The sequence below is a fragment of the Camelus bactrianus genome, chromosome 21 (assembly GCF_048773025.1).
Source record: "Camelus bactrianus isolate YW-2024 breed Bactrian camel chromosome 21, ASM4877302v1, whole genome shotgun sequence".
NCBI lineage: Eukaryota > Metazoa > Chordata > Mammalia > Artiodactyla > Camelidae > Camelus > Camelus bactrianus.
The window spans coordinates 10,061,416-10,075,969 of record NC_133559.1 but is presented as its reverse complement, the minus strand read 5'-3'; the positions used below and the strand labels follow the sequence as shown (position 1 = coordinate 10,075,969).

Sequence of the window (14,554 nt, the reverse complement as noted above, 5' to 3'; positions counted from 1 at the left end):
TACAGTTGATTTACAATGTTGCATTAGTTTCTGGTATAAAGCATGGTGATGCAGTTATACGTGTATATATTCTTTATCATATTCTTTTTCATTATGGGTTACTATAAGCTATTGAACGTAGTTCCCTGTGCTATACAGTAGGACCTTGTTGTTTATCTATTCTTTATGAGATCTGCCCTCTTAATGAATGTTCTGGTACACAATTACCTATTGTTAACTACAGGCAAAATGTTGTAGGCAGGCATCTACGAAGTATTCGCCTTGTGTAACTGAAACCTTATACCCAGTGAACAGCCACTTCCTCTCTCCCTTGGCCCAGGCGCTGGCAGCCACCATTCTACTTTCTCCTCCTCTGAACTGATTATTTTAGATGCCACATATAAATGAAATTTATCCTGTGATTGGCTTATTTCAATTAGTATAATGTCCTCCAGGTTCATCCATGTTGTCACATATGGCAGGATTGTTTTCTTTTTTAAGGCCAAATAATATTCTGGTGTGTGTGTGTGTGTGTATACACACATACATACATACATATATATATATATATATATACACCTACAAAATCTTTAATCACAATCTTTTTAAAGTGACATCGAGAAAAAGATTATAATATCTAATACAAGTCTGAGAATTGTGAGTACTCTGAAAATAATTGTAGTTGGCAGACATAAAGACACAGAAACTGCCTTTTCGGAACATAAAATCAGAGACAGAAACATTAGCACAAGGGCATAGAGAACAGACTCTGGAGGAGAACGCAGGGGTAGCAGCTATAACAACACCATAAATCTCTTCAGGAGGCGGCACAAGACTGTGGGAATCGCATTCATCTGAAAAACAGAAGACCTCGGTTCTGTGGCTAACACATCTACTCGGCTGCTTTCTGGTCTTGGAGCTTCTGATCCAAGTACTGTCTGATGTTCAGTTTCTTTGAGTACTCAATAAATTGTTGACTTTGATACCTAAATATCTAGATTAAAACATACACAAAATATGCATTATTGGTAAGTATAAAGCATCCATAATAAGAAACCTCTAAGTTTTTCTTTGTATGTGACTAAATTTAACTATCATTTTATCTTCTAAGTTTATCCTATACTACCCTCTCCCTCAAAATAGAAAATTTAGGAAAACTCCCTTGCTTTCTCCCAGGTGCAGATAACCTGCCTGGGTGACTGACTACAGAGAACCAAATACCACAGAACTTGCATGGAACTTCAAGATCAGTAACCCTTGCCTCCCTTCCAGGGCAGAGCAGGACTCCACGTAATGCCAAGCAGCACCCCGGGAAAGTGCAGAAAAGGCAGCTTCAGCAACTTTCTATGAGTTAAATCCTCATTGTATTGTTGATGAGAATATTTCTGCTCCCAGTCCCCATAGAACAACAGTGAAGTAATTAAAGGGAAGTATTTATCGAGCACTCACTATGTGTTGAATTAGCCTCTCTCGTACACATGATTTTCAATTAATTTTCACTATAGCCCTAGGGGTCTGCGATTACTTTTTTCACCGTACAAATAAGAAAATGGGGCTTAGAGAGTTTAAGATCTAACCACAAGAACACGTCAGAGTCAGGATTAAAGATCACATCTATCTAAGTTCAAAATTCATCTTATTCCTACATTGCTCACCTTTACATGTGTTTGTAAGGGTAAAAGTCAAGATTACTAATGTAGAAATGTATTACTTAGTCCTGAGAATTAAGGACCCTGGAATTAGAAAGATAACAGTATATTAGTAATAAATGTATCTTCTGGGCAATAAAAATCCTCGTGTTAGGCACTGAGCAAAGAATCAGGGGAATAAGATAAAGGAAGAGCAGATTTGTCCCTTTTACATGGTTTGAGTGGCAGCAGGAAACACCGTGGACAAGACTGCCCTCCCCAGGAGCCAGGAGATGGAACTGTGGTTACCTGGAGTCTTTCCACATCTGTATGAAACTTGTAGAAACTAAATAGTGGCCGGTCTCATGACATTTTTCCAAGAATGCTTTAGTTCAACATCTCTATAACAGATGTCAAGAAAACCAGAAATGCAAAAATATTTTTCCAAGGATGTACAAAAAAAAATTGTTTCCTCAATTTTCTCACAATTGCAAGTGCACATCTATCAGTTCAACCACATTATTTTTTAATAATGTCTTCTTTTGAATATGCCTCACCTTTGAAATGTGAGCAGCTTGAGGCCTTGGACCAAATCTTTTACATGTATCTTTAACACATACCTAGCGCCTGACACATGGTTGCATTTACAACTGTTTGATCCTTGTTGGCTGGTGACTGATAGTCTTGATTTTGTGGTTCTCATCTAAGGAAGAGTATGATGATCCTGATTTTTGTTATTAACAGTAGTTAAGATAATAACGTTGAATATAATAGTATGAGTAACGTAAAATATTTGTAAATAAAAAGTGGGTAACAAAGTAACATGAGCAAAGAACAGAGGCAAGGAAGGATGCAACATATTACACAACCGTGATGCATCCCATAAATGTCTACAGATGATCATGGACACAGTTTAATTCTCAAAACAAGAGCTCACAGACCATAAAGACTTTGAACTTTATGCTATAGCTATGAGCAAAATTTTTGAGGAGGGGAGTGATAGGATACAATTATATTTCAGAAGATTAGTCTGGCTGGCATCAGGAGTAGGATGGACTGGAGAAATGTGAGACTGGTGATGGGAAAGATCTCCATAATGTGATTTCTGTAGGAGTTAAGAAAATTGATGAAAATGGGCAAGAGTCCTGAAGAAAGACTGTGTTCTCTCTGCTGGAGGAAAGACTCTGAGATAGGCATTGGAGGAGGTATAGAAGTATTCCATCTTGGATAACTTCTTCCAGATTTGGGAACAGAATACAGATACAGAAGCAAAGAGTCACCTTAATGAGAGTTTAAGAAGGTGGAACTGGTGATCCACACCAGGAAGTAAGGCAAGCAGAGTTGGATAGAATGTAGGTGTAGGTTATGGAAAGATTAAACTAAGGTGTGGGTATAAGGAGAATGATAATGAAAAGCTATTGCAGAGTATATATAAAGTTATTTAGAGAGTTATATATATAAATGTAGTGCATTCAGATAATTTATTTTGCAACTGTAGGAACATGGGAGGATGTGAAGACAGTAAAACCAAATGGACTAGCATTGCAGAGCCTAGAGAGGCTGAGAATTTTAACATCAGCCCCATCCTGGGAAGTGAGATGAAGGGAGAGTTGAATCTGAGAAGTGTCGAGAACATTTTGTCTATGGTGTTATAAATACTGTGGCGACTCAAACTTGGACGCACACTTTGCACAATTTTTGATATTTCTTCATGTCTTACAAAACCAGGAAGAGGAGGAATGAGGCAGAACTCAAAATCTGAGAACACATGTCTTGTAGTTATTAATTTCCTGTGATTCTATAATTTTAATGGATTTTCCTCAGTACCATCTTCTCCTCTCTCTCAGACTGTCTCCTGAAGCTGTACCTTCCATGGAGTGGGTCAATGAGACGCTGGTGAGAGAGTTTGTCTTCCTCGGCTTCTCCTCTCTAGCCGGGCTGCAGCGGCTGCTCTTTGTTGTCTTCCTGCTCGTCTACCTGTTCACTCTGGGCACCAACGCCGTCATCATTTTCAACATTGTGCTGGACAGAGCCCTGCACACCCCCATGTACTTCTTCCTTGCTGTACTCTCCTGCTCTGAGACTTGCTACACCTTCGTCATTGTACCCAAGATGCTGGTGGACCTGCTGGCCCAGAAGAAGACCATCTCCTTCCTGGGCTGTGCCATCCAGATGTTCACCTTCCTCTTCCTAGGCTGTTTTCACTCCTTCCTGCTGGCAGCCATGGGTTATGATCGCTACGTGGCCATCTGTAACCCTCTGCGCTACACGGTGCTCATGGGGCATGGGGTGTGTGTGGGACTAGTGGCTGCTGCCTGTTTCTGTGGCTTTACTGTTGCACAGATCATCACATCCATGGTGTTTCACCTGCCCTTCCACTCCTCCAACCAACTACACCACTTCTTCTGTGACATTTCTCCTGTTCTCAAGGTGGCATCTCACCATACCCACTTTTGTCAGATTGTCATTATCACGCTCTGTGCATTGGTCTTGGTTATCCCCCTGTTACTGATTTTGGTATCCTATGTTCACATCATCTCTGCCATACTTCAATTTCCTTCCACATTAGGCAGGTACAAAGCTTTCTCTACCTGTGCTTCTCACCTCATTGTTGTCATTGTCCATTATGGCTGTGCCTCCTTTATCTACTTAAGGATTAAGTCCAACTACTCCTCAAGCCAGGATGCTCTCATATCAGTATCTTATACTATCCTAACTCCATTGTTCAATCCAGTGGTTTACAGCTTGAGAAATAAAGAGTTCAAATCAGCTCTTCAAAGAGTTGTGGGAAGAACAATTTCTCTGCCACAACATTAATCTAGATCCCACTCTTTGTACTTAATAAAACACAAAGTACATGGGGAAAAATTCCCAGAGCAAAAATGATCAAGCAATTGAGTATAGTGTTCAAGAACAGAGATCATTTCTCCTTCATTTCCAAACATAAATTTTAAAAAACAGCATATTTTCATGATCACATAAATTATTGCCTACTGAAGTTTTTTCAACTGAGAGAAAAATAATGGATGGCTGTTGTAAGAAAACATAAATATGCTCAGAATTCTAGCTTCGGCAAAAACTATTACGCAATCACAGCCAGAATGGAAATCAACCTTGCAAAATATTGCACAACCCTAACTGTCTGGTTTAGGGACTCAGGAACGTCTGGTCTCTGTATTTCTCCTTTTCTGAATGTTTCTTGAATCTCAGGTCTTTCAATATAGTCAGGTCACAATTTTTAAATGAGATAACATATATAAAGTTACAATTTTTGGTGCATAAGTTATATCCAATTAATGTTCAAGTAAGAACGTTATACAGAAAATTATTTATTTCTGTATTTCTAATTTATTAATGGGAGCTGGGGGTTTTTTAAATAAATTTTTATGCACTGATAAGAATCTAAATTTAGTCAACACCACCTCCATGAAGATATTCACAGGGGCACAGGTGAAAAAGAAGACCTAAAACCACACAGAGTAGGCAAGAAAGGCAGGCTGAGCTTAATCCCATTTCATTTATTATTCACCAAATAGAAAAGTCCATGTGAAGAGCAAACAGGTTCTGTCTCCATGAAGCACAGGAGTCTTCCTTCACGTGCATTTCAGGTTAGAATGTGAGCTAGACATTTTACTTATCTATCCTTCCTGCAGGACTGAGAACAACCGGGGCGCCCCATGGAGAGAATTGCATCTTCACTTCATATTTATTTTCAATATCCACTTGTCAGTAAAGATCTTCCCACTGAATCATTTTGTTTCTTAGTCTTTTCCTTTTCTCCCACCAGTCTCCTCATCAATGACATAAACCCCTCGTCCAGGGGTTGAATTAAGAGGGAAGGAACCGGAATGCTTTATTCACAGGCCCAGTTTTACTGTGGGCTGCTGAACTTGTCTGCTAAGAAAGCCAACTGCATTTCTTCCATCCCTTGGAGCTTGAGACTTGCCTCAAGTCTCAGACCTGAAGGTCACAAAGACTAAAGCAAATTTAATTTCTTTGGCCACCAAATCCTCATTTCCTTGGGCCTGTTGCTCAGCCCAGACTTCTAGCCTATTAAGTTGTCTCATGAAAAGGAAATAAACTTACAATCCCTAATGTGAATTAGTTTAATGCGAAATTAGATTTCTGATGATTTTAATGAGATATTAATAATTTCACATATTTTCAGAAAACCAGCCATTATAAAATAAAAGATTTAATTCTACTTTAGCTAGCCTACTTCTGGACATTTCTTCCAGACATCTTTCATTTGAGAAGACAAATCCTCAGAAAAGCATACACATTTTCATATGTGTAAAGCCGTCCTCTTCCTATAGCCCTTGCAATTAAAACGTGACCATGGCATGCGTACTTGTCTCAAAAAGTCATTGAGCCCAATGACCAGAAATACAATCAGTATGTAACTAATACAAGAGGTTGATCAGCTCGTGGCAAAAGCAGGCTTCTGAAAATCCCCGTCTTCTATAAAAATATCCCTAGTTCTTCCTGGACTAACTGACTCAACTTTCATGTGTTAATTCTAACTCACTCAATGTTCATGAAGCAACTTCCTATGCCTCTTCCCCCACAAAAATTTCTGTACTTAATGAGATGATTTTTCCAACCACTTCATCTTATCTTGAACTTTCCCCTATGGAAAATCTTTTTGAAACTGAATTCACCTTTTGCTTTTTCACTTCTTATGTCCCACTCAAGGAAGTTGCTCATTTCCCCTGATGAATTCTTTATTAGCGAGGTATAAAGAACCTGTATCAAACATTATGCAGTAATCATTCCCAGGGGGCTTGAAAACACAACTACAGAGCGGATGTTGTATCTATCTGGGCTTGGCAAAAGACCAAAAGAGACGTCACTGGTAACCATAAGCGGTTCAACTGGTCCAACAGCTCAGAAGCAGTTTGTAGACGTGAACTCTGCAGAGCAGTGATCCAGGAGAGTAGGGGGATGTGCTAGATGCTTTGTCTGTGCTACAGGACTCTGAAAGTTTAAGAATGAATCCCTGAAGAGCCTACAAATGAGGGTATCAAGAGTGAAGTGTTAGGTCTGGGGTGTGTGAGTTCCTTTGGAAGCTCAACATGGCTATGTGAAGGGACTAATGGAAAGTGTTTGCAAAAATGGGAAATTTAAATTATTTACTTCACAAAATATCTAGAAATATATTTAACAATTTCTTGTCAAAATCAATTAAAGTGAAGCCATAAAGAAACATACGGAATAAAACTTGAATAAATATAGAGACACAATTTATACAAGGACAAGATGTCTCAGTTTTGTAAAGATACCAACTGTCCTTATCTCACCTTTAAATTCAAATCAATTCCACTTAAATATTCATTTTTTGATAATGTGATAAGTATTCCTGAATTTTAAATATAATGCTAATCATGAATTTCCCCAAATCACCTTTATATACATATGTAGAAGTATTTATGTGTGTGTATCTTTGTGTATTCAGTTTCTTTAAAACTTTTAAGATAAGCTAAATAAGGATTTTTATCCCTGTATTACTGTTGTAAACACTGGATATGGCAGAGATTACATGAATTATCATCGTCGCACTGCAGGTACATGGCAAAGAGTGCAGTCTCCTTACTCCTTTCCCAGAGCTTGTTTGAATTCTCACTCCACGGGCATGTCCAGTGCCACTGTCCCTGCTGCCTCCTGCTGTGACTAAGGCACACTAGCATCGCCCCAACAAAGATGGAAACTATTTTCTACACCTTGTCACACACCCACGGACACCACAGCCCCCTCCTCCTGCAGTGACACGAGGTCAGTTCTAAGCTTGACCTCATAAATCCACCAGCACCACTGCCTCCCCCTCACTTCCCACAGTCTGGGGACAGCCAAAGGGAAAGTCTGCAAGGAAAGAGGACGCGTTCTTCTGTCCTGAAGTTACTCTGTGACCTAGAAAATTACTAAGAGTGAACTACTTTCTTACTCTGGGCCCCAGGCTACATGTCTGTAAAGAAAGGAGACTGATACCTTCTGCTATGTAGGTCTATGTCTTCATTTAAATGAGATAAAGATGAGACTGTTTTGAAGTGTTAAGTATGGTAGAAAGACAAACCGTCTAGTGTCGTAATTATCTGGTAGTAACTGATCTTCCTGGGTCACCAGACTCCTCCTGAAATCTCTGTTCCTATTAGTCTCTCCACTGCTAAATTAAGGATGCTCACGAGTCCCAACCCAAGAAAATACGGTATCAAATCCCTCTCTTCCCCAAAACTTCAGAACGCACAGTTTACAACCAACAAAGGTAGGCACTTCAGGCTGGCCTTAAGGTCCTCCGTGAGCTGTCCTCAGATTCCTCTCTCCTCACGTCTGCCCCTCCAGTTGTCTCATTCTATTCAGAGTTCCTAAATACGCAGAACGTATTTGCACCACACGTTCTGCATCGGTCTGCTGAGGCTGCCGTGACAAAGCACTGCAGACGGGGTGAGCTAAACAACAGAAATTAATTCTCACACAGACTGAAAGCTAGAAGTCCCTGTTAAGACTGTCAGCAGGGATGGCTTCTTCTGCAGCCTTCCTCCTTGACTTGTCAGCTATTTTCAAACAAATTTCTATTCTTTAATTGTGGTGAAAAAAATTACCTTTTGCTTTATGTTCCTATTGGAAGATTCTTAGTGGTTTTACTTGTTTTTTTTTTTAATTAAAATATACTCAATTATTTAAAAGTAAATTTAAAACTATCTAAATAACATGTGATCCTCAGAATAGTAACAAGTACCAATATATAAATTAGATCCTGAAATGTCCTCCTTTCTGCAACGTTATTATTGTTGAATTTCCACTATTTGTTGTTAGACTGATTATATATACACATGCACACACAAACACACGTTACCTAGATAGATAAGGAGAGAGGCATGATAGATAGATAGATGATAGATGCTAGATGATAGACAGATAGACAGATAGACAGATAATCTGATATCCATCTTTAAATTATACTGCAATGTTTTTTTCTGCCAGAATACATTATGAACTTCTTTCAAGTCTATATTCATGATTGAATCTAATTCTTTTTTGAGAGATAATTCACATGCTATAATAATTACTCTTTTGAAATGTTGATTCAATAGCTTTTAGTATATTCACAAAGTTGATCGACTACCACCACTATTTAATTAGCCCAAAAAGAAACCCCACATGCATTACATTTTCATTAGCCTGAAAAGAAACCCCATATGCGTTACAGTCATCTCCTCTTCCACCAGCAACCTCTACTCCGCTTTCTGTCTCTATGGATTTGCCTGTTCTAAACATTTCATATGAATGGAATCATACAATGTGTTGTCTTTTGTATATGGTTCGTTTTACTTAGCATAAGGGTCATCTGTGTTGTACTATGTATCGTGACCTTGTGCCTTTTTATGGCTGAATAATATTTCCTTGCATAGATACACCAAATTTGTTTATCCATTCATTGATTCACATTTGAGTTGTTCTCACTTTTTGGATATTATGGATGATATTTCTATGAAAAATCATGTGCAAGTCTTTGTATGAATATATGTATTTAATTTGCTTGGATATGGACATAGCAGTTTTTTTCCTTCTTTCTCCTCTTTCAGCCTACCTTTGTGATTCGTGATTTTCCACAGTGATATGCTCTGACTTCTATTTCTGTATCTCTTTTTGAATATAGTAGTATAGATGTTTGCTTTGTGGATACCATGAGGCTTACATAAGATATCTCAAAATTTCACAGTTCGTTTTACACTGATAGTGACGTATTTTGATTGCATAAAAACTCTACCCTTTTACTCTTTCTCTTTTAAGTTTTTAAGGTCAGAATTAACCCTTTGTATAGCTCGTATTCATTAAGAAATTGTAGCAGTTGTACTTATTCTAATACTTTTCTCCTTAACCTTTATACTGCATTTGAATTTACTTCATCATATTACAGAATCCCAATTCTCTAAATCTGACTGTATATTTACCTTTTCCAGTGTTGTTTACTTTCATGTGTTTTCATGTTACTAATTACCATCCTTTCATTTCTGCCTGAAGAACTCCTTTCAGCATTTTTTTGCAAGGCAGATCTAGTGGTGATGGATGAACTCCCCCAGAGTTTTTTTAATCTGGCAAAATTTTAATTTCCCTTTGATTTCTGAAAAATAACTTGGCCGATAAAGTACTCATGGCTGGCAATTTTTAAAAACTTCAGCACATTAAATATATCATCCCACTCTCTCCTGGCCTGTAAAGTTTCTGCTGAGAAATTTCATGATAGCCTATGGGGGTTCCTTTGTAGGATGAAATCTTTATTTTCTTGCTGCTTTTAGAACTCTTTGTCTTTGAGTTTTGAAAGTTTATTGCAATGTGTCTTGGAGAAGATCATTTTGAATTGAAATAATGGGGTGATTTATTAGCTTCATAAACTTGAATGTTCAAGTTTCTCCCAAGGTTTGAGAATTTCTCAATTTTTAGCTCTTTAAATGAGCTTTTTACCCCTTCCTCCTGTCTTCTCTTTCTAAAGATCTAATGATTACAATACTTGTTCTTTTAAAGGTGTCCATTAGATCACACAGACTTTCTTCACTCTTTTCCTTTTTTTCTCCTCAGATTGGGTTATTTCAAATTTCCTATCCTCTAACTTACTGATTTTATTTTGTTTGGTCTACTCTGCTGTTGACATTCTTTATTGCATTTTAAATTTCATTCCTTTGATCCCTAAAGACCAGAATTTCTGTATGGCACTCTTCTTTAATGACTTCTATCACTTTGTTAAATTTCTCATTTAGTTTCTATATTGTTCTCTTGATTTTGTTAAGTTGTCTTTCTGTGTTTTCTTGTAGCTCATTAAGTTTCTTCAAAAAAGTTATTTTGAATCACTTATTGGGCAAATCACATATCTCTGTATCTTTGGGATCAGTTGCTAAAGGATTATTGTGGTTGTTTGATCATGTCACGTGTCCCTGATTCTTTGTATACCTTGGAGTTTTACGTTGCTGCTTTGACATTTGAAGTAGCTGTCACATCCCCCATTCCTTACTGGCCGTCTTCAGGTGGAAGATACTTGTTGGTCCTGCTTATACCCTGGGTTTTCTCTGACCTTGCATGGATACACCTGCTCCATGCTCCTTTCTATTTCTTGTAGCAGAATTTTTTAACAGCTTTATTGAGACAGAATTCATGTACCATACAAGTCAACCACTTAAAGAGTCCAGTTTAGTATATTCACATAGTTATGCACCCATCACTACAACTGATTTTAACATGTTATTAGTCTAAGAAGTTAATCTACACCCTTAGCCAGCACTCCCCAACCTCCCCACCCCACTCATCCTTAGGCAATTACTAACCTACTTTCTGTCTCTACAGATTTGCCTTTTCTGGACATTGCACATATATGGAAACATAAACAATGTGGTCCTTCATCACCAGCTTCTTTCAATTAGTATGTTTTCAAGGTTCATCCAACATTGTAGCTTGTATCAGTACTTCATTTCTTTTAATGTGGCAGAATTCTGAAGTTTGTATGTCTTCTCTTGATCTTACAGCTTGTCAGACCAGATCTAGGACACATCTGTTGTTCTCCTGAAGGTGGTGCTGTAGCTCAGCTTTGTGCTTTTTCCGTTGCCCATAGAGTCTTTCCTGTTTTCTGCTTGCCCTCCCTGTCCACCACCACTTACCCTCAAAGCCACCTCAGGACTGTGCGCAAGATGCTGGCTGAAGAGTTGGGGAGAGTGTGGGCTTGGCCCTTGGGGTATTGAGGGTGACTGTGGGCCAGCTGGCGGAATCTTCAAGTGGGGTTTTCAAGTAGCTTGTGGGTGGATTTGCTGCTAGAGTCTTAAACTCAGTCAACAGAACCCAAATCCTTTAAGTGCTTTTAAATATTCTTATCTCTTTTTCCCCATCTCCTCTCCCCACCCAGTCATGACCTACCCAGTCATGAAAGGCCTGGGTAGTACCCTGGGTGCTCTGAGAGAGAAACAGGTTTCTCCAGCAGCATCCCATACAGCTGGGGAACCTGAGCACTCCCTCATTTCTCTCTCTTTTCCCTTCAGGGGAGGTTGTCACCATCTAGTTCAGATCCAAGCTGTGCCACCTTAGGGGAGGGAATAGCACTGACAAATTTTCTCTTACGCTGTTGAATGCATCTAAACTTGTATTTTTTTCTCTTTTTTGCTCCAATAGAATGCTGAGATCTATCCTCAGCAAACTGGCACTTCTGCAAAGGCTTTTTAATCCTTGGGTCTCTGCCCAAGCCGGTACTTCGTAGGTGCTCCCCAACTGCAACCAAGGGGGTTGAAGCCAGTTCACAGACTCCTGTCATTTTCATAGCCCATAACCACGTCTATCCACCTATTAGCCAATGCACAGATGGGAAGTCCTCCTCCTGGGTCTTCTGGTGTATAGTACTAGATCCCCAACTCCCAAAGAGGTACTTTTCTCATAGATGGATACTGAATTTTAGCTGATATAAAAATGACAAAAAGATTATGGAAGCTGTACACCAGAAATTGACACAACATTGTAAACTGACTATATACATATATATAAAAAAAAGAATTGATAGTTTTTCAGATGTAAAAAAAAAAAAAAAGACTATGGAAGTAGCAAGGATGCACAAAAATTTCTTTTGACTCAGATATGGGCCAGTTTATTTAAAGTGGATTTGCCCAATAAGACCTCCGAAAGATGTGACTCAGAAAATTGGTGGACTTTCAGAATTAAGAGGCAGATTCACAAGCTGTCAGCCAGATGCAGCTTCAACCCTGTCACCAAAAAAAGAATTTATAAAAACTCCAAGGAAAAACTCCAAGGGAATTCTTCCAGAAACTCAGGAAAGTTCAGCACATGAGAAAGACTCAGTACACATCTGCAAAGCCCTGGAAGCAGCCAGAGCGTGACAGTAGCATCAAGTAAGAACTTCCCCCACTTCTTCCTTCTCTCTCCCCAGTGTAGTCCTTGAGTACCAGTCACAAAAGTTAGCAGAGAGAGCAATGGTAGCTGACAGAGCTGATATACAGGTCAACTTCCATTGGCCCGATGTAGACTTCACCGATTAAATAATTCCAATGCAAGACAAAGGGGAAATATTTAGCATTAAATAAAATTTAGAGCTTTTGTTATCACAGTAAACTTGACATAAAGATTTCAGAAACTACCTGAGATTCTACTTCAGGAACTGAAAAATAATACCTTACAGGTTGGAATAAAGGGACTATGAGAAAAACAGAGTTTATGACACATATCTTAGAGAGATTTATCACTTCAATGAATTGGTTACAGATATAATATGTATGTGAAAAAGCAGAGCTCTGTTTATTACAGAATCTGAACTGAATTTCAGTTATATAATTTTAGAGATCCTTTCTTCCCCAACACTTTTCTAATAGCAACTTGGACATCCTTGTTTCTGAGACTGTATACCATGGGGTTTAATAATGGAGTGACAATTGTGTATGTTACCGTTACCAGCCTGTCTTTGTTGGACACATAGTTTGCCGTTGGCCTCAGGTAGATGTAGGAGGCACAGCCATAGTGAACAATAACAACAGTGAGGTGAGAAGCACAGGTGGAAAAAGCTTTCCGCCTGCCTTCAGCAGAGGGAATCTTCAGGATAGTCCTCAGAATGCAGATGTAAGAAACACAGATAAATAAAAATGGGACCACGAGTACAAGAACCCCACAGATGAATATGACAAATTCATGAACATCTGTATTGGTGCAAGCCAGACGAATGACTGGTGAGATGTCACAGAAGTAATGATTGACTTTGTTGGCACTACAGAAAGGGAGGCTGAAAACTAAATACACTACTGTTAGTGAGGCCAAGAACCCGCCGATCCCACAGGTGGCTCCCAGTTTTCCACACACCTGCCAACTCATAAGGATAGGGTAATGCAGAGGGTGACAGATGGCAGCGTAACGATCATAGCCCATCACTCCCAGCAGCAGGCAGTTGGTGATAGCAAAACCAAGGAAGAAGAACATTTGGGTAGCACAACAGGTAAAGGAGATTGTCCTGGCCACAGAAAGAAGATTGATGAGCATCTTGGGTAGAATGACAAACGTGTAGAAAGTCTCTGATGTTGAGAGAATGCCAAGGAAGAAGTACATTGGCGTGTGGAGGCTTTTATCCAAGCGGATAACACTAACAATAGTGACATTGCCACTGAGAATGACTAGGTACAGAAAAAGGAAAACCACAAAAAGGGCAAGCTGAATTTCACCCAGGCTTGAAAAACCCAGCAATAGGAATTCAGTGACCATTGTGAGGTTTTCTGCCAAGACCTGAAAAGAGGAGGAAAGAATAAATGCATTATGGTACATGGATATAAAAATCAGTAATATGCAGGCTTGTGTTCCTTTCTGGAGGTGCTAGGAAAGAATCTTGCCTTTTTCCAGTTTTTAGCTGCCTCTGGTTCATGGTCCCCTTCTTCCTTTTTCAAATCCAGGGAAGTTGCATCTCCTTCTCTGTTTCTGATTCTGTCTTCCACTTTTGAGAACACTGTGATTACATGGTCACACACGAATAATGTAAAATAGTCTCTCTAGCTGAAGGTCAGAGGATGAGCAAATTTAATTCTATCTCCAATCTTATTTCTCCTTTTTCATGTAACCCAACCTATTTACATGTTTCTGGGGTTGATACATGGACACCTTTGAAAGACCATTATTCTGTCTACTACAAGCAGGAACACACAGTGTGAAAATGAAACAAAGAAAATTATTTTTAATAGCATAAAAATATTAGGATCAAATTTAACAAACAAGGTGCAAGACATATACACAGAAAACCACCAAACATTACTGAGAGAAATTAAAGAAGATTTAATTAAATGAAGAGACCACCCATGTTCATGGGTTGAAGACTCAACATTATAAGGAAATTATGAGCAAAGGGATCACTATGTTCAACATAGACTTTTTGGTAAAAAGTCACAAAGTGATCATAAAATTAATATGGAAGGAAATAGAATAGCCAA

General features: G+C 38.8%; 2 protein-coding genes across 2 annotated transcripts; one reads left to right on the top strand and one right to left on the bottom strand.

Annotated features, from left to right (window-relative positions):
* Positions 1 to 552: 552 nt before the first annotated feature.
* LOC105069565 (olfactory receptor 10K2) lies at positions 553 to 9,205 on the top strand. The gene has a single exon (XM_074349649.1). The coding sequence runs from the start codon at positions 3,417 to 3,419 to the stop codon at positions 4,422 to 4,424; it is 1,008 nt and encodes a 335-aa protein (XP_074205750.1). The 5' UTR covers positions 553 to 3,416; the 3' UTR covers positions 4,425 to 9,205.
* Positions 9,206 to 11,423: 2,218 nt separating this feature from the next.
* On the bottom strand, positions 11,424 to 14,554 carry LOC105069483 (olfactory receptor 10R2). The gene has a single exon (XM_074349650.1). The coding sequence runs from the start codon at positions 13,896 to 13,898 to the stop codon at positions 12,912 to 12,914; it is 987 nt and encodes a 328-aa protein (XP_074205751.1). The 5' UTR covers positions 13,899 to 14,554; the 3' UTR covers positions 11,424 to 12,911.